The sequence below is a fragment of the Crocodylus siamensis genome, chromosome 7 (genome assembly GCF_052110815.1).
Source record: "Crocodylus siamensis isolate JL-2025a chromosome 7, ASM5211081v1, whole genome shotgun sequence".
NCBI classification, from domain to species: Eukaryota; Metazoa; Chordata; order Crocodylia; family Crocodylidae; genus Crocodylus; species Crocodylus siamensis.
The window spans coordinates 1,143,505-1,169,909 of NC_143401.1; the positions used below are offsets into that span (position 1 = coordinate 1,143,505).

At 62.8% G+C, this 26,405-nt stretch overlaps 1 protein-coding gene across 6 annotated transcripts; it reads right to left on the minus strand.

Annotated features, from left to right (window-relative positions):
• On the minus strand, positions 1 to 26,405 carry FHL3 (four and a half LIM domains 3). 6 transcript variants are annotated; one of them, XM_090057646.1, is made up of 6 exons: positions 26,265 to 26,405; positions 3,191 to 3,375; positions 2,929 to 3,103; positions 2,160 to 2,329; positions 1,556 to 1,742; positions 1 to 1,451 (listed from the first exon to the last, which is right to left on the minus strand). In XM_090057646.1, exons 2-6 carry the CDS (start codon positions 3,344 to 3,346, stop codon positions 1,300 to 1,302), a joined length of 840 nt encoding a protein of 279 aa, XP_089913772.1. In that variant the 5' UTR covers positions 3,347 to 3,375; positions 26,265 to 26,405; the 3' UTR covers positions 1 to 1,299. The 6 variants fall into 6 exon arrangements, with proteins under 6 accessions (XP_089913772.1, XP_089913773.1, XP_089913770.1 ...); XM_090057647.1 differs by having other exon boundaries at positions 3,191 to 3,372; positions 26,265 to 26,391; XM_090057644.1 differs by lacking the exon at positions 26,265 to 26,405 and adding an exon at positions 13,338 to 13,510 and having other exon boundaries at positions 3,191 to 3,372.

Genomic DNA, 26,405 nt, shown 5'->3' on the forward strand with positions numbered 1-26,405 from the left:
CACGGTGTCCCAAAGAGGTTTATTACACAAAGCCGTACAGAGACAGACACGAGGAGGCTGGGCTCAGGGCGCTTCTCTGGGAAGCGCCTCGGGGCAGAACGCAAAGCACCCACCGCCTCCGACGTGCCTGCATCAAAGCTGGCACCCGAGGGGCTCCGCCAGGCCCTGGCTGCCCGCGGAGGAGCAAGTTGCATGCATAACACTGTGCAGCGCCCATGGGCCGCAGCTGCAGGACAGAAGCGCGCGGGGAGCGTGCGAGGGAGGCGCATGCGGGGAAGCGTCCAGCTGCCTGGGAGGGGCTGCAACAGGGCTTGGCGTGAGTGCTTCGGGGACCACCAGAGCAGGGTGTGGGGCGGGCGTGACAGCGGGGGGAGCTCTCAGACCCTGGTTTCCCCCTCCCCAGTCCCCGAGGGTACAGAGAAGAGAACCATAGGGCTGGAAGGGACCTGCAGGAGAGAGCACAGGGGACCGGATCCTTCACCTCCCACCCAGGCAGCTGGGGCTGCAGCCTCCGCTGTTCCTACTGTGAACGCAGCTCCTGGCGCTGTCCTTACCGGCATGCTCCCTGCGGCACTCGCGCACAGGCCGCGTCCGCACAACAGTTGCGTGCCTTTTGCAAGCACGCGGCGCATCAAGTATGTTGCCAACAGCTCGGCCAGACCAGAGCAGGCTGCACCGTGGGAGCAGGCGTGACCCCGGGAGCTGGGGGAGCTCACAAACAGGGTGCAGCCCTTGCCCAGAAACGCTGCCAGGAGCCGGGGCTGCATCCGCTAACGCAGGCGTACGCCGCATGGGAAGGAGGGATGAGGGTGGGGAGAACCCAGGGGGGGTGGGAGAGCTGACCCAATGCAAAGTCCCTCGCAGCAGGACTCTGGCAGCCAGCACCCGCGAGTGGCCAGGGGAGGCAAAAGGCTGCGTTAGCATCGCACACCAGGAAGGGGCTGAAGCCCAGGGAGACCCAGCCATATGCAGGTGGAGCCTGCTGGGTGCTGGGCAAAGCAAGGGAAGGAGGAAAAAGCCAGCAGCATGCAGCAAGGAAGGAGGCCGTGCCGCCAGCGTGCAGAGCCCAGGCCCGCCCTGCCCGGCTCCCGCGCTCAGGTGGGGCTCGTGGCCCAGCCAGCGCCTGAGCGATAGCAAGCGAAAGAAAAGGTTAATAACGATGGGTACAGAAGCTCCTTATTTTTTGCTTAGATCCAGCCTTGGCAGCGGGGAGCAGCCACGAGGGGTCGACCTCCACCCCCCCAGGCAGCCCAACACGCGATGGGGGGCAGCTGGAGCCCCGGGGCCGGCTGGCGGGGCTCAGAGGTCGCTGCTGCAGTCGCGGCACAGGATCTCATCTTTGTCAGGGATGAAGCCCTTGCCGACCAGCGAGGTGTTGCAGCGCGCGCAGTTGAAGCAGTTGTGGTGCCAGTGGCGCGTCTCAAAGGAGACGTATTTGCCACCGCCGAAGCCTGCGGGGGAGCGGAGAGAGACAGAGCGCGGGTGAACGGGGCACGTGGCCACTCTGCAAGACCCCCAGCGCCGCGTGCTCGCCCCTCCCCACCTCCCCGCTCACCTGTGATGGGCTTGGAGCAGGCGCTGCACTTCTTGGCATAGAGGCTGCCGAAGCAGTGGATGCAGTAGGGGTTGTCGTCCTGGGAGGTGAACTGCTGCCCAGCCAGGGGCGTCTTGCAGCCGGTGCAGACGAAGCACTCCTTGTGCCAGGGCTCGTCCCGGTAAGTCACGCCGCCCTTGGTCAGAGACTGGCAGGGAGGAGAGAGCGCCCCTTACCCTGAGGCCTTTGCATGCCCTGCCCTGCCAGGAGCAGCAAGCAGACGGCAGTCTGGAGCCCCCTTCCACCACAGCAACATGGGGGCTGCGAGGAGGACATGGACAGCCTGCCAGCCCCCCAGAGAGATGCTAGGGCCCCCACTGAGCCAGCCCAGTGGCCTGCGTGTATGAGGACCCTTCACTCTGCCTCTTCCCCAGAAGGAGACTCCAGATCTGGTACGGACTCGCCTCCAGCGGGAGCCAGACGGTGCTCGAGAGAGCAAGATGCACTGGCACAAAACACGGAGGGAAGGGTGACCCACGTCCTGTCCCTGGAAGCACCGGGCGCAGCCTGAGCTGAGCTCCCACCTCTGCCCGAGTCTGGCACCGGAGCAGCGGGCAGGCCGTACCTTTTTGCAGCGAGTGCAGCGCGGAGCAAACTTGGTCTCGTAGCACGGGACGCAGTAGTAGTCCTTCTTGTCGGGGATGAAGGACCGTGATCCGATGGGCTGCTGGCAGCTGCTGCAGATGAAGCAGTGCTCATGCCAGGTCTGCCCGTTGTACTCCAGCTTACGGGACCCTGTGGGGGGAAAGGGCTGGGCTGAGCAGGCCGCGCAGACGGCACGGCTCCACGCGCCTCTCCCCACCCCAGCACCCTCCTGCCGACCCGCTGCGTAGGGGGTGAGTATAGATGATGGCTTGCACAGGCAGGGCTCGGACGAGATGTGACCTCTGGAGATCCCAGCCAGCTCCACCCTCTAGGATCTGAGGAAGCTGGTTCCCCGGTGCAGGCTTCATCCCAATGGGATGCCTGGGAAAGCCTGTGCGGAGATGCAGCCCCCCAGGATACCCATGCAGCCGGGAGAGCTCTCCAGAGGGCTGGGGATCCGTCACCCCGCACCCAAGCAGGCAGGCAAAGCCAGGCAGCACCCCCAACCCCACTTGCAAGCTCCCAGGGATCTCCTGCTCTCAGCATCAACCCAACTGCAGCCCAGACCAAGGTCCACCCCATCATCCTTTCCCCCGAAGCGGGGAATGCTGCCAACATCCTAGCTCCGAGCTCTCGGTGCGATGCTGCCTGCTCCGCCGTTCGAGCGTGCCCCGGGGAGGGGGCAGCAGGCTCTCGAACAGCCCTCAGAGGGGCCCAATATAGAGACCCGGCCAGCCCCACGGCCCTACCTGGCATGACGGTCTTCTCGCAGGCGATGCACTTGGAGGAGAACTCGCTGCAGTAGCAGTCGTTGCACAGCAGCTCCTCGTCCTGGCAGGTGAAGGGCTCGTCGGCCAGGGAGCGGTCGCAGCGGAAGCAGCGGAAGCAGTGCTCGTGGTAGTGCCGGTCCTCGTAGTACAGCTCCTGCGGGGACAGCAGGCGGGAGCGCGTCACCCACGTCCGGGGCCTGGGGAGGGGAAGCCCCGCGGGGCAGCGCCTGCCCGCACTCACCCGGCAGTCGTGGCCGATGAGCTCCTTGCATTCGTCACAGGTGTTGGCGAAGTGGGCATCGTAGCAGGGGATGCAGTAGGGCCCATTGTCCATCTGGATGTACTTGCGCCCGTACAGCGACTCCTTGCAGTTGTCGCAGTCGAAGCACTCCGTCATGGTGCCGCTGGTGGGACCGCCCTCGCCTGCTGGGAGACACCGGGGTCCAGGGACATGAGCTCGCCTGCCACGCACTGGGCACCCCTTCCCTCCCCTGCAACCCCGCGGGCAGGATCCAGCTCTCCGCAGGGCAGAACAATCGCCCGCTCCCGTGCCGCAGTTCCCGTGTCATCCCCGGGCTGCCCTCCCACAGGGCCAAGCCTCCCGGAGCAGGCGGCTGGGACTCGCCTCGCAGCACGCTCGCCGGGGCTATTCACGGGCCAGCTGCTGCCGCGCCTGCCGCACGAGGAGATAGCGCTGCTGGTGAATGAGGCTACTGTTCCCCCAGGGCTAAGTGACAGATAGGGAACAAAGTCCCTTTTCAGACCCACACGTTAACCAGCTGCTGCCCTGCCCCACCGCCCTCCCTCCCACCCGGGGCACGTGGCCGGCGGGGGTGTGGGGACACCTGCACATAGAGCCTCGCTGCCAGCCGTCCCTCGTCCACCGCAAGGGAGCCGTCAAGGTACCTCCAAAGGGCAAAGCCATGGGCACCGTGAGCAAATCGGGCCCTGTCTGCTGCACCCCAGGCCTCTCTGCCAGCTGAGCTCCTGCAATCACTGCAGTACACAGGCTTGCACCTGCACCTGGCCCTGGCCCTGGCTGGAGCGGTTCCCGGCAGCTGCAGAGCATCCTCCCGGCAGCAGGCCAGGCCCTGCAAGGCTGATGCAGAGGAGCGTGCCCCCCAGAGCAACTCGCTGCACAAAAGAGCCCTGCCTTGTGCTCCGGGATCCCACCCAGGACCGAGGGAGAGGCTTCTCCACAACCCACAGGCTACGCAAGCACCCGGACTGCCGGCCACTGCTCCCTTGACAGCGCACGGTGCCTCTCGGACCGGAGGGCAGTCTGCGTTCACCAAATCAGATCTGGAGCCAGCTGCCATCGCAACTGCAGCCAGGACCAGTGCAACAGCAAGTCCCAGGACCGGAGCCCTTCAAGCCCTAGTGCTGCAGCGCCGCGCCGACCCAGCGATGCCGCGAGGAGTCCGGCGAGCGCAGCGCCGTGCTCCCTGCAGGCTGCCCTCACGTGCTGTGAGCAACAGCGAGCCACCGCCTCAAGGAGGGGCCCAACCGGCCGTAGACATGAGGTCCGCTGGCAGAGCACCAGCCACTCCAGCCTACTGCTGCCCCTTGCTGGGGGCACGGGCAGCCCGTGCCGCAGGGCTCAAGGGCCTGGGTGCAAATCCTGCCCCCTCCCACATCCCAGCTGGCAGGCCCCATGCCTGTCCCTGCCTTGCATTGCCACGTGGGCACTCCCTGCCAGTTGCTGCTGCTCCGCGGTGCCCAGCACCAGGCTGTCTCCCCGGGGTGGAGCGCAGCTGCCAGGAGAGGCAGCCCCGGGCGCTCACGGGCAGGGGCGGACAGACCAGGCTCGGCTTTCCCACCGCCCTTCCCAGGAGGGGAGCTGCAGATAGCCTGCTGGGGGTGTTTGTGCTAGATAAGCTGCTGGAAGGCAGCTGTTTGCTCCCTTTGTTCTGGGCTCGCACACAAAGCAGGGCAGAGGTGCTAAGCCGGCAGGCAGGGCCAAGGCAAACACAGGTCTCTCTGAGAGATCGGGGCACAAAAACACGAGGCAAAGCAGCTCAGTCTGAGCAAGAAACTGCAGCTGGGAGCACCTCCGCGAGAAAAGCTGCACCTTTCCTGTGCGTCTGAGCGCGGTGGCTCGGGCATTACCTAGCCCGGGATGGCGAGGGGCCGTGCAGGCGTCTGCTGAGCAGGCTGGCTACGCAGGGCACGGGGCCACTGAACCCTGGTCCGGATGGACCCGTGGGATAGAGCAGGCACAGGCCCACGTCCCCGCGTCTTGAGGTGCTGTCATCGGGTTTAGCCCCTTCGCCGCGCCCGAGTCGCAGGGTCCGCCAGCGCCCCGCTTTGGGAACGAGAGCCCCTCGCAAGCCCTGCTCGAGCACGTCGGCCCACGAGCCCCGCAGCAGCGAAGCCACTGCTCCTGCAGACACCCGCGACCGCGACGGGGAGCAGACGCGGACCTCCCAGGCTCGGCTGAGCCGCTCGTGCTCCAGCAGGCTGCTCCGGCCGCGGGCCGTGCGGACACCGGTGAAACCCCACACCGCCAGCCGCTGTTTGCTACCACGTCCCCGCCAGCTGCCGGCGCAGCCCCGGGAGGCTATTCCTAGCACAGATTTAATCTCTGCGGGGCGCAGGAGCAGGCCTGCCGCGGCGGCTCACGTTTCAGGCTCCCGTCTATTCTAATCCGCCCGGGGTGGCTCGGCGCGGGGCACTCGACGTCTCGGCAGACGAGGGGCTCTGCCATGTCCGGACGCGTCTGGCCGGGGCGCCATTCGCCGCCAGAAGCCCGTGCAGGCTGGGCGGGCACGAGGCGGTCCCCGGTCCCCGGGCGCGAGGCGGGAGAGCGGCTGTGCGGGACGCCCCCCCCGCCCAGACAGCTGGCCCGCACTCGGAGACGCTGGTGCGCTCAGCCCAGGGGCCTGCTTCCAGCTCCCTCCGGGCCGCTTTCCTCCCTGCTCGCCCGTTCTGCCCCAGCCAGACGCAGCTCCTCCATCGTGCAGGGGGGCTGTGGCGCCGATTTTGTGACCCTGCGCCAACCGGGGGCAGAGGAAGGGCCTGTGCTGCAAAGGGGAGAAGCCAGATCTGCCCCCGGCGTGCTCACAACGCGCCCCAGGGACGCAGCTGGGCCCGCCAGAGGCGCGCAGGCCTCCCAGGGAGAGAGCGGCCGTGCGCGTCTCCGGGAGCCCGGGCTCTGGGAAGCCAGCGTGAGTTCGCGGACCTTTGCCCTCCGGCCCTCGCTTCTCCCTCCGCGGAGAAGCCAGCGGCGTCGTGTGCGAAAGGAAAGCCCCTTCCCCGAGCCCGAGCCCCCTTCTCCAGAAGACGCTGCGGCGCAGGAGGCCGGGTCACGCAGCCTGTTACTGTCGCCGCTCCTCTCCGCACGCGAACGAGACTCTTCTCCACGAAGCCACGCCGGCATCCGCGGCTGCAGTTCCCACCCGGGATGGAAACTCTCCTCTCGCGTCCTTCCCCGCCTTGGCGTGCGGCCGCGGGCGGCCAGGCAGCTTGTTACCTGGGCGGAGGAGGACAGGCCGGGCCGGCCCAGGAGCCAAGCGAGAGGGCGATCCCGGGGCTCGCTCTGAGCCCACGGGGGCCGAACGCGAGCGACAGGAGTCAGAATAAAAAGACACCGGCTGGACCCGAAGGCGACGGACAGCACCTGCTTAGGAAAAACAAAGCAGGGAGACTGAAAATAAAATGTGAGACTAGATCCAGGCGCGTTTAGCCCTGTTTAGGGGACTCTGAAAGAAGCCCCGCTCCGCGGGGGAGGGGTTAGCCCCACGTCCAGCTACCGAGGGCGGAGCTGTAAAACGCACCCAGCACCACGGCCCCGCGCCGCGCCGCGCCGCGCCGCCCGCACGGACACCGCTCGGGGCCGGGGCCGGGCACCTTGCGCAAAAACACGTCAGGCGCCGGGCGTCCGGCCCGCCCCGCGTGCTCGGCGGGGCTTGGACCGGTCACGAGTCGAAGGGGCCGTGTCCTCGGCGCGGGCGCGGGGATGCAGGGGCAGAGGAGCGAGGAATCTCTCCGCAGCCGGATGACAGCCGTCGCCCCAGACGGTTCAGAAATCGGCAGGCCCAGACATTGCCAGAGGAGACTGTGATTCACCCTCCTTATCTAGGGCAGGGGCGGGCTGGCAGGAGAGGAGAGGAGCAGACACCCGAACCGTCTGCCCGCTGGCGACGCACCCCGAGCAGGCGAGGGGTCTCCGCGCTGTGGGGCCGGAGCAAGTTTGCTGCGAGGGAGCTCGCGGGGTCGGATGCAGCCTGCGGGCACGTGCCCGAAGGGCTGAAGCACGAGAGCAGGGAGCCGACGGACTCCGGCTCGGCTCGAGGGGCTGGGCGTCGAGGCCTGGGGGAAAAGCCTGCTGGGCCCGTGCTCGAACAGGAGCAGCGAGCCCGCTTGCGACTGCTCCGCGAGCTCCAGCTCCTTTCTCCCCCCGAGCGCATTAGTCATCCCTCTCGGACCGGGGGGAGCGAAGGTCTGTTTAATTATGGCAACAGTGACGTCCGGAGCCCGAGTCTCCAGGGCGCTCCCCCGCCAGCTCCGTGCGCGTCTATAAAAGGTGAACGCTGCTGCGCTCCCCCCAGCACCCACGGGAGCTGGGGGAGGCTGGGCCGGCCCTGGCCACATGGCCACGCTGAGCGGCGGTCTCCGTGTCACAGACCTGCCCTGGCCTTTCCAGCGGCGCAGGGTCCCCGTCCACCACGGCTGCTTCCGGGCAGCACACGGCCTGGCTTAGCAAGCAGTTGGGAGGCAGAGACCCAAATCAAGGTGACGGGGAAGGGGAAAGAGAGCTGACAGCAAGGGACAGAGGGGCCTGCCGCTGCAGGGCGAAGGGTTCGCACTGGCAGCGCTCTCCCTCGGTCCCCTTCCCACGCACATCCCCGGTGGTGGCATGCAAATCCCAGGATCTGGGCTCCAGGGGCAGCTCAGCTGCAGAGGCTCCTGCGGAGGGGAAGGGCAAGGGGAAGGGGGGAGCCACGCCGACGCAGCACATGCTTCCCAGGGGCGTGCACACTGCTGCGGGGCCGCCGTCTGGCAACACGAAGCTTCTTGCTGGTCCGGGGTTGGAGAGCCAGGGAAAGGGCCCCTCGTGAGGGATGGGACCCCGAGGTCCCTGCAAGGCACAGGGAGGTCACTGAGAAGCCCCAGCAAAGACGTGAAGCAAACGTGCTGTCCTGAGGATGTGCATCAGGCTGCCACGTGCCGGGGCGATGGGGCAGGACGGCAGCCAGACACCAGGAAGACCTCACTCCCTCCGTCCACAAGACGTTTCCACGGACATCCAGCTCTCCGCACACCAAGCCCCGGAGCGGTCACCGGCTCCAGCACATCTCAATGCTGGGCCCAGCCTGGGGCCTCCCTCACACTCGGCGCACGACGTTCCCGCTGTCCCTTGGACCCTGGCACGTCTCGCACGCTTTGGTTTCACCTCGTGCTCGACACGAGCCGAGTCCTGCAACGACCGAGCGCTTCAGGGCTGCAAGGCTGCCCGATGGCATCGGAGACGGCTCCGTCGGGGCCCGCATCTCCAAGAGCGACTCCAAACGTCAGGGGTGGCTGAAGTCACGACCGGGAAACATGTCTGAGCCCGATCTCGTGGCGCTGCCAGCTCCTCCTTCCACCCCAAGCACCGGCCTTCTCCGAGGCACCTGGTCTCCTCTAGCAGCTCGGGGCCGCGATGGGCAGCGCTGTAGCTGAAGCCCGGCTCAAGCACGCAGCATCCTGCCCGTGACGGGGAAGGTACCCAGACACAACCCTTCAGGCTCTGTGACGAAGAGCGATGGGCACAGGGAGCTGAGGGGACTGGACAAGGCCCCGGGGACGCTCGTGCAGAGAGCAGGCATGCGCGGAGACGAGACTAGCTGCCCTGCGTAGCGCTGCGGCTATTAAGCGGTGAAATCGCACGTGCTCGAGCACTCTTTCCCTTGCTGTCCGCTCCAGAGCCTGTCAGCGCCCTGCAGCGGGTAATGGGTTACGTGATTACAATCTCACGCAAAGGAGAGGGCCCTTTGCAGGACGCTGGCACTGCCCGGCATACAAATCACGCCCAGCGGTTACGTGGAGGGAAATGCACCCGACAGAGATGGCGCAGAAACGGTCTCACGACTGCTCGGGAGCTGCCTGCAGCCAGTCCAGGAGAGAGCCTGGCATCATCCTCAGGAAGACGTTCCCCTTGCCTTTCCGCAGCTGCCCGCACGCCCGCTGTAAAGGCAGAAGTCTGCATGTGAAAAGAGCCAGTGCAGGAGAGCTGGGGAGCTGCACACCCAGCTCCTCAGGGCCAGAAAGGAAGGAGAGAGACATGCAGAGCCCGGACTCCCGGGGGAATCGATGGAGGCAGGTGAAAGCCTGCACCTGGTGCTAAATTGCTACGTGTATTCCTGTAAGGCCAATGCAGTGGGCTGTGCAAACAAGCGAGAGGCACAGCCGCACCCCAACGCGCTTGCACACTATAAATATTTTACCACCTAGGCCAGAGGTTTGCTGGCAGCCTTTTAGCAACGGCAGGCTGACGTAGCACAGCCCCATCCGCAGGTGGGCGTCCGCTGGCAACCTCGCTGCCAATTCCTGTGGACCGCTCCCTCCGCCGACATCCCAGCTTCACAGGCTGGATGCGGCCCAGCACAACACCGCGGTCCTGCTCCGGCGTGTCAGGCTCTGCTCAGCCGCCTCGCTTTTGGGGGCCACGCGTGTCTCCTCCTGCACAGCATCCCACAGAAGAAAGCAGCTCCTTATGCTTCCCCGGGATGCTCCTGCCGCAACAACCGCACGGGGCAATTTTGCCTCCGGTCCCGTGCGACGGCGTCACGTTGTTGCGCGCAGCTCCCCCTCTTCCACCTGGCTGCACCTCAGCGCCGGGTGAAGCGAGCCTCACCTCTAGCTGCCGGGGGAACTCAAGCGAGCGTGTCGTGATCTCCGGATGACCGCCGCTCTGGCGTGACGCTCGTGCCCAGGCGTGGGAGGATCTGCTCTGGGCATGCGCCTGAACGAGCATCCCCTGAGCTCTGCAAACAGACCGCCTAGCATGGAGACGGCTGCAGGGCACGTGCCCCGCAGTCACGTGCGGCAGAGCCAGCCCACGGGGCCTGCAGCCACCTCTCCCCCGTAGCCGCCTTCTCCGGAGCGCCCGGCAGCGCCTGGGTTGATGGAGGGCCCGCTCAACTCGTAAACATCTCGATTTAAGGAGTCCTAGGAGCATAAATCGAAGTGTCCGCGTGCAAGTTTTTCTGTCCTCTTCTTCCTTCCAGCCCAGAAGGGAATTTTTTCCCCAAATTTGGTCAAACTATTTGCTGCGGACTCCGTTCCTTGTGTCCCGGGGAGCAGCGTTTGCAGCCGGCATGGTCCGTGCAGCCAGGCGACATGCAAACTCGCGCCCTCCCGCTGTGCTGTGGTTCCAGGACACCCCCTGCCCCCCGGGCTGCGTTCCCCCGAGGTGTCTTTGCAGCGGGGAGGACGGGGGGCTGGCGAGAGGCAGAGGGGAGAGAAGGGCACCCTCACCAACCCTCCACCCAGACTCCCCACGAGCGTCTTCCTCTCGCTGCGGGGCTGCTGACTGCAAGCCCCCCTTTTGCAGCCCCTGCCCACAGAGGCCCCTTGCAGAAGTGATCCATGTCCCAAGCACATTTTACAGCTGCCGGCGTCCCTCGCAAGCGCAGGAAATTACAGCTGTGCAGCCCCGGCACGTCGGCAGCTTCTAAATTGGGCGATGCGCCGAGTGCCAGCGAAGGGGGGTAGTCTCGGGTTACCCACCCCCCCGCCACTGGTTTCTTGTGGTCCAAAACAAAGCTCCGTTGCCCGGCAGTCACAGCACGTGCCCACCGCAGCCTTCCTCTGCCGGGGCAACGTGGCCCCTGGGGCAGGATCGGGAAGCGAGAGCAGACATGGCCCCAGAGCACTGTGTGCGGGGAGAGGCTTTCTTCCCTTCCAGCCCAGGGCTGCAGCCAGTTTACAGCGGACCCATCTGGAGTGAATTACTGCCACGGTCCAGATCTGGCCATTTGCAAGCCGCTCTGCTTTGCCGCAGCGTTTCCCCTCTGTTTTCTTACATACCCGGCGTTTTAAGGAGGAGAGGCCTCCGTGCCCCGCAAAGGAGCTCTGGGCAGTGGCAACGTGCTCCACGTCGAGCTCTGTAGGCAATAAAACAGCTGAGCAAAAGGTTGGGAAGTGTGCAGGAAGCCTTGCGCGGGCCAGGGGCTCCATGCAGCGGGGTCGTGCCGCTGGCATGCGAGAAAGGGCTGTCACCCCGGACCGGCGTGCCCAGAACAGAGGCGTCTCCCCCAGCAGCAGGGAGCTGCATTTAACTCCCCAGAGCCTGCCCCCCAAATGCTAGCGAACCTCACAGGACTAGTGCCCCTGCTACCCGCACCTGGGGCACCTGTCCTGGGCAAGACACAGCCTCCAGCCAGGACCCCAGGGGGTAAAGCCCTGGGAGCACACACTGCCTCTTCATCTCTCCAACAGCTCTCCCTGGCACAGCAGCTTTCTGCCTCCCTCTGGGCCCCGCGCAGATGCAACCACGATGTTTTCAAAGCCCGGGAGCCCCTGCCCTGCAGCCTGATGCCCGCTTCCAGCATTGCATCCTCATTCAGCAGCAACCAAGAAGCTCAGGTGAGCTTACAGGGCTGTAGGCAAAGCCGCCCGGGAAGCGTGCGTGGAGCAGATGACAGCGGCACGCCGCAGGACAGGATTTTAACTAGCCACGACCCAGCCAGCCGGCACGGCGGGCACAGGGGCTGACCTCCCAGAGGCAGCAAACACCTTGTGTGTGCACAGAGGAGCACCTGGTGCAAGCGTGTACGAGACTAAAAGAGTTTCCAAGACCGTCTGTGCACTCGAGTAGCAGCTCGGAGGCGTCGCTGCAACACGGTGAGTGATGGGAGCCCAGAGTCCCGCTGTGCCCCCCACCAAGACAAACCCAAAACAAGAGATTGCCCCAGGCTGCCCGAGCCCCCCTGAGCACTCCCCCGCCCAAAGCAGAAAGTTACCTTGCATGGCTGACGGCGGGGGGCTCGGCAAGGAAAGCAAAGGGAAGGCAGCCTCGCTGGAGTCGGCTGCAGCAGGTGTGCGGGGAGACGGCGCCCCAGCAAAACACTGAAGTGCTCGCCCAGAAACAAAAGCAGTCTCATCATAAACCGGGGGCTGACATCAGCGCAGGAGTAGCGTTTCCAACAGAGGTTCAGGTTTCATCACACGGGGCTGGAGCCTGGGCTCTTGCCACTCGAGGTACTCTGCATGTGCACAGGAGGCACACGTGGTCCTGGCCCCGCGACGGGGCAGAGAACGCGTTTCTGGCCGCGCCGAGAGCAGAGGAGCCAGCGGGCAGACCACCCTCCTGCGGGCCCTACTTCTGCCGCAGCAAACTCCTCTCCGGCTCGAGCCGGGACGATGCGCTGCTTGAGCTGACGGACCTGCGTTGAGCCCGATCCTTGAAACCTGCCAGGCAACGCCGGGGCTCCTGCGTGGGACCGTGGCTCTGCACCTCTGCAGTCAGAGCTCACACCCCGAAGCCAGAATTGTCCCAGTCGCTTCACCGGCGGCTGCAGACTACATCTTGCCCGCCCAAGCCCCCCCGTGTCTGTCGGGGCCCCCAAGGGCGAGTCCCGTGTGCGAGGTTTCTGCTGCAGCTCCGTGGGACACGCTCGTCTTGCTGCGGCTGGCGGGACTGATTGGGCCGGCAAGCCCGCTCCACGTGGCCAGGCTTGCCTGGACCACGTTGCACGCTCCTCTTTAATAAAGGCCGCAATAATCCCACCTGGCCCGGCACTCCCTGAAGGGACCCTCAGAGCCACATCTCTTGGTACCATGTTTCCTGAGTGGGCGGCAGCCGCTCACGCTGCAGGTGGGGTTTTTGGGTGGATTTCTATGCACCGAGTGCTGGCCCTTCCCTCCAGGACCGAGGCGTGGGTAAGGGGGCGCCTCTCTGGGCAGCTCTCGAAGGAGGAATGGCTTCTCCATCCCACCAAAGCCCACACACACAAATTCTGTGGGTCCAGTTGTGCATCATCTCCCCGACGGATACATCGCCGCCCGCACACCGAGCCACTCGCCCTCGCGGCACCTCCGCGCAGCAGGGCAGTCCGTCGCTCCAGGCTGCCACGGCTCGCGCCGGCCCTCGGTCCCTGCCCCGGTAATAAATGCGCCACAGACCCGGCCCTGCCAGAGTCCTCCCTCCCCACCCGTTTCCTCCCTTGCTCCACGTCTCTCTTGTGAATGCACCCAGGCCTAACCCCGAAGGTCCCTAGAGGCACCCCGCTTTGCACGGAGAAGCGGGGCAAGCAACGAGGGGCGCGCGAGTGTAGAATTAGGCTCCTCTGGCCACAGCGAGACCAGACATCCCTCCGCCTTATCCAGCTGTTAACGCGGGGCAAGCGTCACACCAGCGAGGCACGCTGGGAACAAGCGCAGAAGTTAAATTCACACCCTACCTTACTCCAGGTTAACTTTCAAGTGCCGACAAGACCAGAGTGTTTCCACCCAGGACACTCCCCTGCTCTTCCCTCTCCCAGAGCGCTGCGTGTAAAAGCCCTGGCGCAGCGCAATGGCTTGTGACCCCCTGGGAGGAATTTCTTGGCTCCGGCCCGTTGCAATCAGACCCTCGAGTTACCATGCATTTTGCACTTCATGCAATTTCTTTTGTTTCCTCGGAAGAGCCCAAAAATCCAGCCAGGCTCCTCCCCTGCCAAGCAGCAGGCTCCCAGGCGGAGTTAACACACGCATCCTGCCCCCGCCAGAAGGGCAGGGCCCACAGCAACTGAACCAGGACAGAAACAGCTTTGCTCGTAAGGCACCCAGCACCCAGGAGGGAAATCCTCCTCGGGAGCCTGGCTCCAACCCCACGGAGGCTGCTCTGAGGCTGCAGGAAGAGGGGAGACCCGTAACCCGGTGCTCTTCTGCGAATAGCTGCCAACTGTTTTTGCAATCTGCATTTTGCTTTTTTTTTTTTTAAACCCTCAGGGGGACCTCAGGAGCCAGGGCTCTGCCTGGAAAGGGTTTTCATGACCGCAGCTAAAACCCACAGAAAGCAGGGGGCTAGGGTGGAAACAGGTCGTTCCCGGGCTCCGCTCTGAACAGCTGGGACTATTTCCCTGGTTAAGTCAATTATTATTACTCAAGCCCACGCTGGCTCTCAAAGGGGCTCCGAGGAGGTGCTGGCTAGTCGCTCTTCTCCCCGGGCGACGAGCTACGAGCGGAGCCGTTTTCGGGGAGCTCTGGGGGGAACAAACCCCAACCAGCAAAGCCAATTTACACGTCAGGGTAGCTGGATGGGCGCTCTCGCGCCCTCACAGCTGCCATATTTTAGGGGCCACATCTGTGCATGGGATGCGTCAGCTCTGCAAAACATCCGTGGCAGCCGGAAGGGATTCTTGGGCCCAGGAGATTTCAACCAAAAAAAAGGGGATCTTGGGCTCAGTTTACTTAAAAAAACAAACACCCCAAGAGCCGCTTCTGCCAGCCCTGCAGCGTAGTTATTCCAGCAGCTCCCAGGTAAAGGACAGCAGGGAGGTTGTGCGGGAGCTGGTCAGCAAGCAATGGTGGAGACACCGAGGCCAGAATTGCCCACGGGGAGGTTGGAATAACTGTAGTGGACAATGCTCATCCCGAGCTATCAAATGGCACGGATCTAATTCCTCAAGTCCGTACATGATCTGCTAGCTAGGGCCAGCCTTGTGTTTCAGGGGATGCTGTTGCTGTCATGGCTAGCGATCCTGCAAACCCCTTCCCCTCACAGAGCTCCCACGGCAGACCGCACTGCCGACTTCGAATAGTTCGTGACAAGCAGAAGTTTCTCCTCTCCCAGCCAGGAGCTCGAGGGTGCGGGGAAGAGCTAGGGCGTGGAAGGCTGGACCCACCCCGGCTGCCTCCCTTTCCAACCTTCACGCTCCTCGTGAAGCGGAGGGGGCGACCGGCGTACGTGCGGCCCGCGGGACAGTCTGGATCAGGAACTGGATTAGGGAGATGAACCTGGCTCGGGTTCCCGGGGACACTCCTGGTCCGGGCAAAGGGTTAGGTGGCGACAGCGCTCTTCCCCGCTAGCTGAGGTCCCGGGGCAGGCCGGGGCCTCCAGCGTTAACGAGTTAATTCGCGGTGACTCTTCGGAGAGGATGGTTTGGAGGAGGGAGTGCTCAGCTCGGGGAATGCTCAAGCAGCCGCGACCGAGCTGCGGTTAAAACAAGACACCAATGACTCTATTCAGCCCAGAAACCTCAGACAGTTTCCATTTTCTCAATAACAAAGCATTTTTGTGCGGTGAGGTAAGAGGCCTCCATCTGCCAGGTCTAACTCTCCACTAGGATTTCTTAAGAGAGCCGTTGAATGAGCGCGGGCCGTTCGTGCCAGAGAGGGCGTGCAAAAGGCAGGCGGGAACAAAGGGACAAAGGGAAAGCCTTCTGGGGCAAAGTCACACGCGTCCCCTTTGCAGCCTGCCTCGGGCCGCTCTTACCAGGGGCTCCCGTCGCTGCAGAGGAGGAAAATCCACCCGCGGAGGAAAGACTGGGCCTTTCGAATAGGAAGGGGCAGGACCAGGCAGCCGAAAACCCCAGGTTGATTTTATACATGCAGAGATTCACGTGGCACACGGGCTCCGCAGCCTGCCCGCATCGCCCCGCGTGGCAGAGCGTGCACGGCCCACGAGGAGATGCTGGAGCCTCGTGGACGGCACGGCACGGCACGGGTTAGGGGACTCGCTGCTCGGGGTCAGACGCTTCCCTTGTAGCTCGGCGGTGCAACACGCTGAGCCGGGCAAGGCTGCAGGCCACGGAGCCCCTAGACGCGGCACGCTCGTCCCGGCAGAGCTGGCCATCCAGCGCCCGGCTCATTGCGTGCCCAGCTGCTCCCCGGAGACAAACCATCTCCAACCTCCCCGTGGGCAATTCTGGCCTCGGTGTTTCCACCATTGCTTGCTGACCAGCTCCCGCACAACCTCCCCGCTGTCCTTTACCTGGGAGCTGTTGGAATAACTGCAAAAAAGACGCAGCAGAAGGTTGCTGCTCTTCTACCCCCTCAGCCCTGACCGGTCCCTCAGCCTGACCTCAGAGCCCACGAGCCAGCAGCCTCCCACACCCCTGATGCTGGGCTTTCGGAAACCTTTCTTGCTCTGGCCCCAAGGCCTGGTGCATGTGCTCTGCAGCTAGGCGCCTGGAAAGGGTGAGGACCTCAGCAATCCCACAATCTCTCGCTGGGTTTCTGAGGGTCCTCCCAACACCCTTCCCAGCAAACGGGAATTTAGATAAACCAGCGAGGCCCTTGCCCCCTGCCCAGGCCTCGTGGAGACAGTGGACGTTCCCTGGGCACAGAAGCCACGAACTGATGTAGGAGGAGGACCTTGTCTCCTGAGCCCACGTCTCCTTCGGGGACAGGAACAGGGAAAACGTCTGCAAAGGGAGGACAGGAGCAAGTCAGACGCACGAGCCAGGAGCAACACGGGAAGCGCTTGGCCGCTCGAACCTGCCGGTACCCTCAGCCGGGCTGTGTCCTTCCCCGGAGCCACGGGGAAGGATGGTGCTGGATGCCGGGGACGTGCTATGCTCGGCTGGCAGAGCATGGCGCTGCACGCTGGACTCAGTGGGGTGGCCCTCCTGGGAGCTGTGCCTCTCTGCTGTCCCCGGCGCTTGTGCACATTAGCGTTGTGGTCCCCACAGACGTCCTCCCTGCACTCATCACTCGTGCCACGTTCAATCTCATCAGCCCCCAGGGGCCAAAAGATGGTCTGGGAGGGCGCACCAAGAGGAAAAGCAATCACTACTGGCTGTTTGGGGTGCAGGAGGAGGGGGCTCTGCCTGCCCCCGGATTGCAGAGCGCAGCCAGCGGCATCCAAAGCTCTCTGCCCTAAGACTTCCCGTCCAAGGTCGACGAAATCCCAGCCTCCCCCCGCCGTGAGGTCAGTCCTTCACCTGCCAAGCCTCAAGTTACATCAGCCCGCAAGACTCGGGAGACGACACTGCTGCACAAACACCGCGCAGCGAGGTGGGTGGTCTTCACTTAGCATCATGCCAGACTGCGGCCGCTGGAGAAGTGACACGAGACGGGCAAAGCACTAAGCAGCTTAACGGGGAAGGATGGGTGCTGGACTCACGCGCTGGCTAAGAAGCAGGTCGGCGAGCCCCAGGCCCTGAACCCAAACCCCCACAGCACACAAGTGTGCATCTATCCCCGCACAGGAATTCACCCTTTGCCACATCCCCTTTCCATTAGTCTCCTCTTTCCCAAGCTCTTCACCCTGACTTGAACTGCTCCGAGAAGCCCGCAGCACGCCAGCCGTGGACAATCAGCTCCCGCAAAGGCGTGCTTACAGAACTGGACTGCAAGACATTCACTTGTACCGATACAAGAGCCGGCCTGAGGGTGCAATGGTAACCACACCATCCTCGGGCTTAATCCAGGAGGCACCACTGACTTCCTCCGATCTTGGAAAAGCCACGTCTAACCCCTCCAGCTCCATTTCCCCATCAGCATGATGGGGAGGCCTCCCCTCCCCATGGCAGCACTGGCAGGACAAAAGCAGAAAGTTGTGAGTTTTGAACAAGAACAAAGAACACACAGTGCTACCAATTTCTTTTATGCACCTTAATTTCTCCTTGCTGCTGTCCGCATGGGGTGAACGCAAGCACGCACATGCACACATGCTGGGGCTCAGGGGGGCATAAGCCCCATGCTGGGCCTGTGCACAGGGGAATTTCATCTTACGCGCTAGCAAGAGGGCCAAGGATCCATGCAAAAGCACACCGGCCAACTGAGCAAATGACTAGCTTGGAGGAGACACAAGTTGTTTGACTTGTTCTTCTCCCATTTTAGCAGGCTCCAAAAGCCCCCCTTACCATGCCAGTGCGAGCAGTCCAGGGCTCAGACACACGTGATGCTCCCAGAGGCACCAGCGAGCCCATGTCCAAAGGAGCAAACAGACTAGGGGCTGCTCTAAATCCCACTGATGTTAGTGGGAACCCTTCTGTGACAGCTGAATTAGGATCTGTGTTAAAGGCTTTGAATGAAGCCAACGCTACCAGAGTGTGGGGTGGGGGCAGGGGAGAACCCGGGTCCAAGGACACTGCTCCCTTTGGGGAAGGATTTCTCAGCCTACGCTGATTTTGGAAGCGCCTGGGGAGAGGCAGCGAGCTGGAAGGGGCTTTGAGGAGGGGAAGGCTCCACGGTGCACAGGTCGGGGCGGTGGTCCAGGCATACGCTGGAGCCTGCCAATCTATTTTTCATCATGGCATATAACGGGCTTTAAAAAGCAACATGAGGACGCTGGCAGGAAGCGGCAGCAGCTGGCTGCGACCGACGGCCTGGGACTGGGGCAGGTCAGAACATTTGGGACCCATCCGAGCTCCTTCTCTGGTGAACGGCGCTGCCGAGCTCGCTCCGCCTTGTGACGGGGACTGATCGCGCCAGCAAGAGGAACTACCAGGAGATTAGGAAACCTTTCCAGAGAGGCTATTTTGGTGGCAATATTTTTAGTCTGGGACACGTGGTTGCTGCATCCGCAGGGACGAAGGCAGAGGTCTCTGACCACAGACCACTCCAAAGCCTTTCTGTGTGACTGCTTGCGAGCCTCCAGACAGCCACTGTAGTGCCCAAAATCATGAGCTGCGTGCAGTTTCTGCCTGAGTGTCACAACGTGCACAGTGCACCAAGCAGCAATCAGTGGCTCCACAAAGCAGAGGCATTTTGACCCAGAAAGACCCAAACCGTACATGCTCTGATACCATGGACATAAGAACCAATGACCAACACGCAAAGCAAAGGAGCAAGGAGGAGTTCAACCAGCTCCTCTGCATCCACATACAACCCGACTGCAGCGACGCTCCCAGGAGGTGGGAGAGACACGTCAGCTAGACAGCAGACACGTAGATGCATTCATCACCGGTGCACGGCCCGCCTGCCTGGGGAGAAAGGCCATGCAATGGGACAGGCTGGGAATCAGGAGCTTGGGATGGCGTCCCCAGCTCTGACTGAGACGTTGGCCAAGTCCTTCCCCAGCACTGTGCCCCAGTCTCCCTCCCCTCGCCTTGTGATGGGCTTTGGAAAGCTCCTCCGGCACTTTTCCCCTGCAGCTCTGGCAGGGTTAATACCAGCAACCCTGGTGTCTGCTAACGGGCCAGGTACCAGCCGTCATGAGACAGCCCGGACAAGGGTGGCTCTTCCTTTTTCAGGCACGGGGGCACATTATGAGCCTGTTTCCTGCCCGTGAAGAAGGTAAAGCTGCTAAATCTAGAGCCCTGCACAGCCAATACTGGGCCTGCCCCATCCCAAAGGCAAGACCCAGGAGTGCAGCGGGAGTGGGGGGCTCCCCGGGATCCAGAGGTCGCTGGACTGGGGCCCGGCTGCAGTCACGCGTTCACGCCGCACAGAAGGCGTCAAGCCCACTAATGTCTGCCATGTGCTAGCCGGACCCAAATGCTTGGACCGAGGCTCCTGGGAAAGGTCAGGGGTGTTTTCCCAGCTTCCAAGGCATTGCCTTTGCTTTTGCTGGCAGCCCCTGAATTTCTTTGTTACAAGATACTAATCTCTCTGCAAAGCCATTCTCTGGAGCCAGAAGTTTATGTACTATTGCAAAACCCGTGCTCCAAAGAGCCTGGAAATGCAGCTGGCTGCAGGCCAGAGGGGAGCAGCGCGCAGCTTGGGGTCAACACACAGAAAAAAATCCCCCGCTAGCGAGCAATTCCCACGTGCAAGCCTGGAAGACGCAGCGACAGCACCTTCCAGAAGGAAAACAAAGCTGTGAGAACGGAGCCGGCTCTTGGAAAAACCCACAGGAGGCCGGTAACGAGGCATCCCGTCACCGACAGCACGGGTCCAAGAGGAGTCTTTCTGGGAAACCAATTCGAGCTGTTAGCCTGGAAACCGCTTGGGACCTGGGGACCTCCAGGCTCCGTGCTGGCAAATTGCTTCATCCGCTACGGTTGGGCCAAGTGCTGGCTACGGCCGACGAAGGCTCGTTTCAGCCTCCAGCTCTCTGGGGACCGGCCGTCAAGCCCAGGCTGTGCCCGCTGGGAAGGGGATGCAGCACTCCAGCACGCCCGGTCCACACCGGGAACGTTTTTAGGAGGTTTCTCACCGCTCCACCCACCCGTCAGCCCCTGCACGGGCCGGCTTGGCTTCTAGCGCCGTGCCGGGTAGGCGCACACGTACGGGCTCTCCAGGGCTCATCTGTCCGCCTAGGAAGGCCACAATGAGCCGTACAAGCTGTGCCGCTTCCCAGCGGGGGAGCTGCACAAAATGCTGCCGGGCAGGGTCTGGGGAGCCCTTCCAGCAGACAGAGGTTGTCAGGAGCAAGGCCCTTTTCTTGGGGCCTGAGCCGGGGAAAGAAGGGGCTGCCCCAGCCACCACATGTCAGAGCGGAGCTGGGGGGTCCGTGGGGAGAGAGACGCCGGTGCATGGGGGTCGGAGTCAAGGTCTCTCTTGGGGGTTGTTGCCTTTATTTCTGCCCCACCTGGCCACATTTACAGCCACATCGACTCGCCTTTCCAAGGAAGGGGGCGAGCCCGTGGAAAAGGCTCTTGGGACACTGGCTCAGAGGAGTGCTGGATCCACAGCTGCCTCCCTGGGGCCAGCAGGCTTCCCCCCGCCCTTGCAGCTACTGGGGGCAAACAGCCGCGGGCGCGCACCAAGCGCCAGGCGTGCCTGAAAGCCCAGTGTGGCTGAAGAAAGTTGTGGGATTTGGGCTGGGTCTCCTCTGTCCCCCTGCCATCCTCGTCCCACTGATTTTACCCCGGTCTCTTGCAAGTAACCTAAACAGCACGTTCAGGCAGGCGGCCCCCATGCGCCCTTCAGACAGCGGCAAGCGCCTCCCCGTCTGGAAAGGGCCTTGCCGAGGAGAACCAGGCTGCAGGCAGCTCCCGAGCCCCCTCCCCGCGAGAGGACGGGAAGCCGTGTCTCGCCTCGCGGCTGCAGCAAGGCTTCCTGGCTGCAGAGGAACAAAGATGGCCCGGGAGCGCACGCTGGGCCTGTGCCCAAAGCCAGCCGTGCCTGCACCGCGCGGGCAGGCTCTCCAGTTACCTCATGCCCAGGTGTGCCGTCAGCAGGAGCCCTGGCTGGCAGGGCATGAAAGTCAGCAGGCTGTTCCCAGTTAAAGATAATTATTACCCAGAGCTTTCTAATCCTTTCCAGTGACGTCACTTGCTCAGGCTCCTGCCCGAGCCGCGCCTCTGCCGCAGGAGACGGGGGAGAGGACGGGCCTGGACCACGACGGGGCACCTGAGCCCTGCCCAAACTCGTGCTCCTTACACCCCTGCCTGGACATCCCCATTGCCCAGGCAGGTGCCCCGTCTCCTCCCAGCTCCCGCCACAGGCTTGGCACAGCGTGGCATGGAGTCGCCGGGCTGGCTCCATGCAGCAGGAGACGGCCTTTTCCCATCAGCACAAGGGGTGTCCATCCACCTGGGCTGAGGATGGGGAACGGGCAGCTCTCCCAGCCCTGGGCGCAGCTCCCAGCTCAGCACCACGCAGTGCCGACGTCCGGCCCCCGGTTACCCCTCCACTCGACGCCCCTGAGCAATACCCCACGAAGGTTTCAGACTATACAAGGAAAAACTTCTTCCCGGTTTGTGTGACCAGACCCTGGCGTAGACTCCCAGCAGGGGTGCGGGGGACGCCCGCCTTGCCAGGGTTGCATCCAGCAGTGTTTCCTGCCCAGAGCAATGGGGCATGAGGTCCCTTCCAGCCCGAGACTTCTGTGAATCTGTGACGAGCAGGAGCGAGGAGCACGTCTCCACCCTGCCTGCCTCCTCCTACTCCTCTCCCAGGAGGGCCCAGCTTTCGTCCAGCCCGCATGTGCTCAGCTCTTCCTGGAGTTATCTCTACATCTTTATTAGGTCGTGTTTGCTTTGGCGACACATCCAAGCGGTCATCGAGCCAGGGTGAGAGAGGAAAAGCTTGGGCTCTCAACAATGGCCATGCAGCTTGATCTGACGCCGGAGACAATGGCTCAGCTCCCACTGGCGCAGGGTGCTGGTGGGGTCAAGTGTAACGCGCGGTGCAGGAAGCACTAGGGAAGCCAGGCTGCCACAGCGCCATCGGCATACGGCGTTTCCTTGAGTTGTTTGGAGCTCCCTCTTCCCTTCGTGTGCGGAGAGAAGGAGCTCCAGTCATCCCGTCACCGGCACGCGCTGCTCAGCTGTGGGACACGTGGATCCCGTGGGCGGATTCGCCGCATTGCCCTGGTGGATGGTGAAGGCATCCGGAGCGGCCCCGGGCCGAGTGAAGCAGGGAAGCTTTCATTGCCCCCAGCCCGGTTGTGAACGCCTACCCCAAGCCGAACTGGCGCGTGGGAGCTTGGGCACCAATGGCAATGGGAAACTTCCCCCCTCGCCCGCAGAAAGCAGCAGCTTTCTGACCAGCACCGATGGGTCTAAACTGTTTGGGCGCTGATCTAGAGAACGGGTTGGTTTGGGAAGCTCAGAGCAGGTGATGATGCCGACGCTTATCGGGGCAGGGATGAGCACCCCCGTGCATGGCTATGTCACACGAGCACGTGGCTAAGAGACGTCACCCTTTCAAGCAGACCTGCTCCAAGAGCACACGCAGGGGGACCTGCCTCTTCTTGTGTCCCCGAGATGTGGATTTGGTTTCAACACATGGCTTGGATTGATTTCCAGTGGCCTGGAGCATCGGTGGACGGGCTCTCCCCAGCCACCCTTTCCACCCCCACCGGAGATAACGTTCCTGCCTCGCTGGGCTCCTGCCGGAAGCGAGGGAGAATAATCAACTAACTCGCTCGCCACGTGAAAGGGCAGGGCCAGGCCCAGGGTGAGTCACCGCGCGGCAGGGTGAAAGGCAGGAAGGTGAAAGACGTGCGGCATCCTTCCACGTCCCCTCTCCTTCCCAGCCTGACCCTTGCTCTCCCCCACAGGAAGCCCTGTTCTAAACTGCTGACAATTGTGTTTTACACCTGGCAAAGTCAACAGGAAAGGAACGAAGAAGCCAAGACCAGGACCTTCTCCCGGCAGGTCCGTCTGCCCGAACGCGAGCCTTTCTCCCAGGGGCCAACACGCCGGCAGCTGAAAGGGTGGAGGTCTGGTACCCACACACTAGACACCAGCAACGCCCGTGGCCTCCCAGTGTAATGAGCACGATTTGTGCAGCTCCGCACCCACATCCACTTTCAAGTCTCCACCTGTCAACTTGAAACACGCTGCCATCCAAGGAGGGGCTGATCAAATCAGAGTTAAAAGTAATCCTCAGCTGCCAGGTATCTGGGCACTCACGTGCATTGAAATAACACGCAGGATGGGTTCCTCACTTCGCCCATGTAGCATCCATCCAGCCCCTTCTCTTCCCCTGCGCGTTGCCCCTTTTCCAGCTCTGGCTTGGAGACTGATCCTGAACGTTTCCTCTGTCGGTGTGTCTGGGGTCAGACTGTGCTCCCCTTCCCAGCCTCTCCAACCCAGACCCCTTCTGTCAGACCTCTGCCCCAGTTCAGGAAAACATCCGTGTCCATCAAGAAACCTCTCGTGCTGGCATGAAACGCTTCTTAATCCCCGGCAAAACGGTTCCCAACTAGAGCAACAGCCCATGCAGACAGAATGAGCCAGGCCCACGTGAGGCGCAGGCAGCAGGAACTTGTATTCTGGACACAGAGACCATCACCAGAGCGCCTTGCCTTCCAGCCAGGCTCCGGCTAGTCATCAAGGGCAGAAATAAGCCAAGATGCCCCTTCTCCCCTAACAGCGGAGGATTTGTGGCTTCCTTATCAGAGCAGTCAACAAGAGCCACTACGGCATCTGCTACATCAGGTCCCTCCAGACAAAGGCTGGCACCTCTTCAGAGTCACTGCTCCTGGCAGAAGAAACCTTCTTGATGTGAAAAACGTGGGGTAGATAGACTTACTGGGCGGCTGTCATCTCTTGCCCAAGGCTTGCAAGCATGCCCAGTACACCAAGCATCCCATAAGCACAGCTCAGCTAGTGCTTGTGAAAACTTCCTGCGCCCGCGCAGGGGCCGCCGCAAACACACTCTCCCTATCTGGACCGTGCTGTTCCTCTCCTATATTCATACAATCATAGAAAATGAAGGTGAAAGGGAGCTCGGGAGGTCACATCTAGTCCAACCCCCTGCTCTAAGCAGGACCAGCCCCAACTACATCGTCCCAGCCAAAGCTTTGCCTGGCAGTGCCTTAAAAACCTCTGAGGATGTGTTGGAGGGCAGGAGGTGGCAGGGTTTTACCTGGCAATGCATTGCCATCGTCAAGTGCGTCAGAGGATGAGCAAGGACAGCTGCAGGGGCACGTCTGCAGTAACCTGCCCACGGGCAACCTTTTTCATGACCTCATCAAGGCCTGGCTTGTGCTTTGAAGGTGGCATAAGGTTTATCCCCCTTATAAGCGTTTCCTGAGCAACGTGGATACTCTTCCGATTAACCTGATAATTGCCTAATCCCCTTCTAACACCCTAATTGGTGCATCGCCTACAGCGGCTCACAGCGAGCGCTATACCTTGGGACAGATGCACGAGCAGGGAAATCTGGGAGGCAAGCTCCTGCCCCCGTCCGTGATAACCTCACCTCGGCGAGCCCAGCTTCCCGAGCTGCCTGCAGCCTCCCCTGCCCGCGGGGCTGCCATGTAAACAGGAAGCAGAGCCCTGACGGGGCCACGCCGCAGATGGCTGCAAGCCCACGGCAGGAAGGCCAGTGACCGAGCATCCTGCCACCAGCCAGGGGAGGGGCCTGGCCACCTCGCAGCTCCCGGGGGGCTGCTCCAGCGGAGGGGGGCGAGCACTCATCGCCCCAGCAGCAGAGACGGGAGCATCTCCCCGTGCTTGCTGCAAGGGATGTGGCCTGCCCCGATCTCACTCAGGCCTTCTTGCCTGCGCCCCAAAGGGCAAGCGTCCCATGCTGCAGAATTGCACAGGCCACGCTCTCAAGGGACTTAATCCCAGCTACAAAGTAATGCACCTGGAGCCACTATGTCCCTCCTACTCCTCAGGGAGGGAGAACAGGCAGGATCCCGCAAGGAGCAGGCAGCCGCTCGGTCTCTGCCCCAAAGCACCCGGAAAGAACAAAACGGGAGCAGCAAACGGCCCCTTCCCTGCCATGGACCGGCTAAAATCACCCCGGTAAAGCAAATCAAGAAAGCGCCAGCCATTGAGCACGCACGTAAACCCTGTGATTCAGAGAGGGGGCGGGTTTGCTGACGTGAAGGACTTCTCGTACAATAGTCTGTAAATACTTTCCCCAAACGTGAACACTTCTGGAGAGGCTGGCAGCTTTTTACCTGGCACCAACTGTTTGCTGACAAGTTTTAAGAGCAGGCAGATGAGGAACAGGTCACGGCCCTCTGCATAGACCTCCACAAGCTACGGCCGGGAAATGGGGCTGGACGCAGGCGTGGGCGAACCGGGGGGCTGCCTGGGCCCGGGCAGAAAGGGGGCCTGAAAATGGTCATTTTGTGTCTGTTGTTCGATTATTATCAGCATTTTACTTGGCAAAGGGGGGCCTGATGCTAGAAGTTCGCCCAGGACCACTAGGTCCAGCGGTGCCAGGAAAGCCCTGGCTGGGCTGCACTTGTCCCAGCCTGGAGTCCATGCCAGCCCGTTTCTCACCACCTGCTTTCTGCTGCTTTAGCCAGGCAAGCTCTAAAATGTCTCTTGGACTTGCACCGCTTCCTCTGGAAGGGGGGCAGCAGCGATTGAAAGCTCGGCACACGACTTCCCACTTGCCAAAACCAGATGACAGACATGAAAAAGAGTCCCCCAGGAGCTAAACGCGACAGGATGGAGGGGGTCCATCAAAGCAAGGCTTTGGCTAGAGACCTAACGAAAGACCCCTTTGCCGTGCTGGACACGTCCCAGTTGGGTTGAAGAGACAAGGTGTAATTAGGCGAAACACCTGACGCGGGGGGCAGCCCTGCTCTGGGCGTGTTCGGACCCCTGCGACCCATTCCAGTAGCGGCGTTGCTCGTGGCTCAGCCAGAGCCGCGGGTGTTGGAGCCTGTCGCCGAGTTTCATCTCAGCGCTGGCTTCACGAAGGGCAAAGCTTCGGGGGCTCGGGAGAGACGGCGACCTGTGGGGCCATGTCTGCCCCCCCGAACCTCCCGCGCCCTCTGAACCACTGGCACTTCTGTTACAGTCGAGGAGGAAATACCGTCCCCCGGGACAGCGCTGGGGGAGCATTTTCCTTCCCCGGCGCTCCCTGCCGGGGCTGGGCAGTGACTCAGTTGTGCCGGGCAGGACTGACCCGCGGTTAACTCCGAGAACTTACCCGGGGATGGGAAGCTGGCCCCGTGGGCATCGCAGCGCCGGGCGGCGAGCACCGGGCAGGCGGCAAGCCCCCACGGGACTCTGCCACAGGCGCGGGCGGGTGGCCGCCCGCAGAGCTGCGCCCCCCACGCACCCCTGCCCCCCCGAGCATCCCCGCGCGCCCACCTGGCTCCGCTCCGCTCCGCTCCGCTCCGACCCGCTCCGGAGCAGCCCGAGCACCCGGCCCGGCCCAGCCCTGCCCAGCCCCGGCGTGGGGCGGAGCCGTGCTCCAGCCGGCCGGCGTGGGGTGCCAGGGGCAGGCCCCGC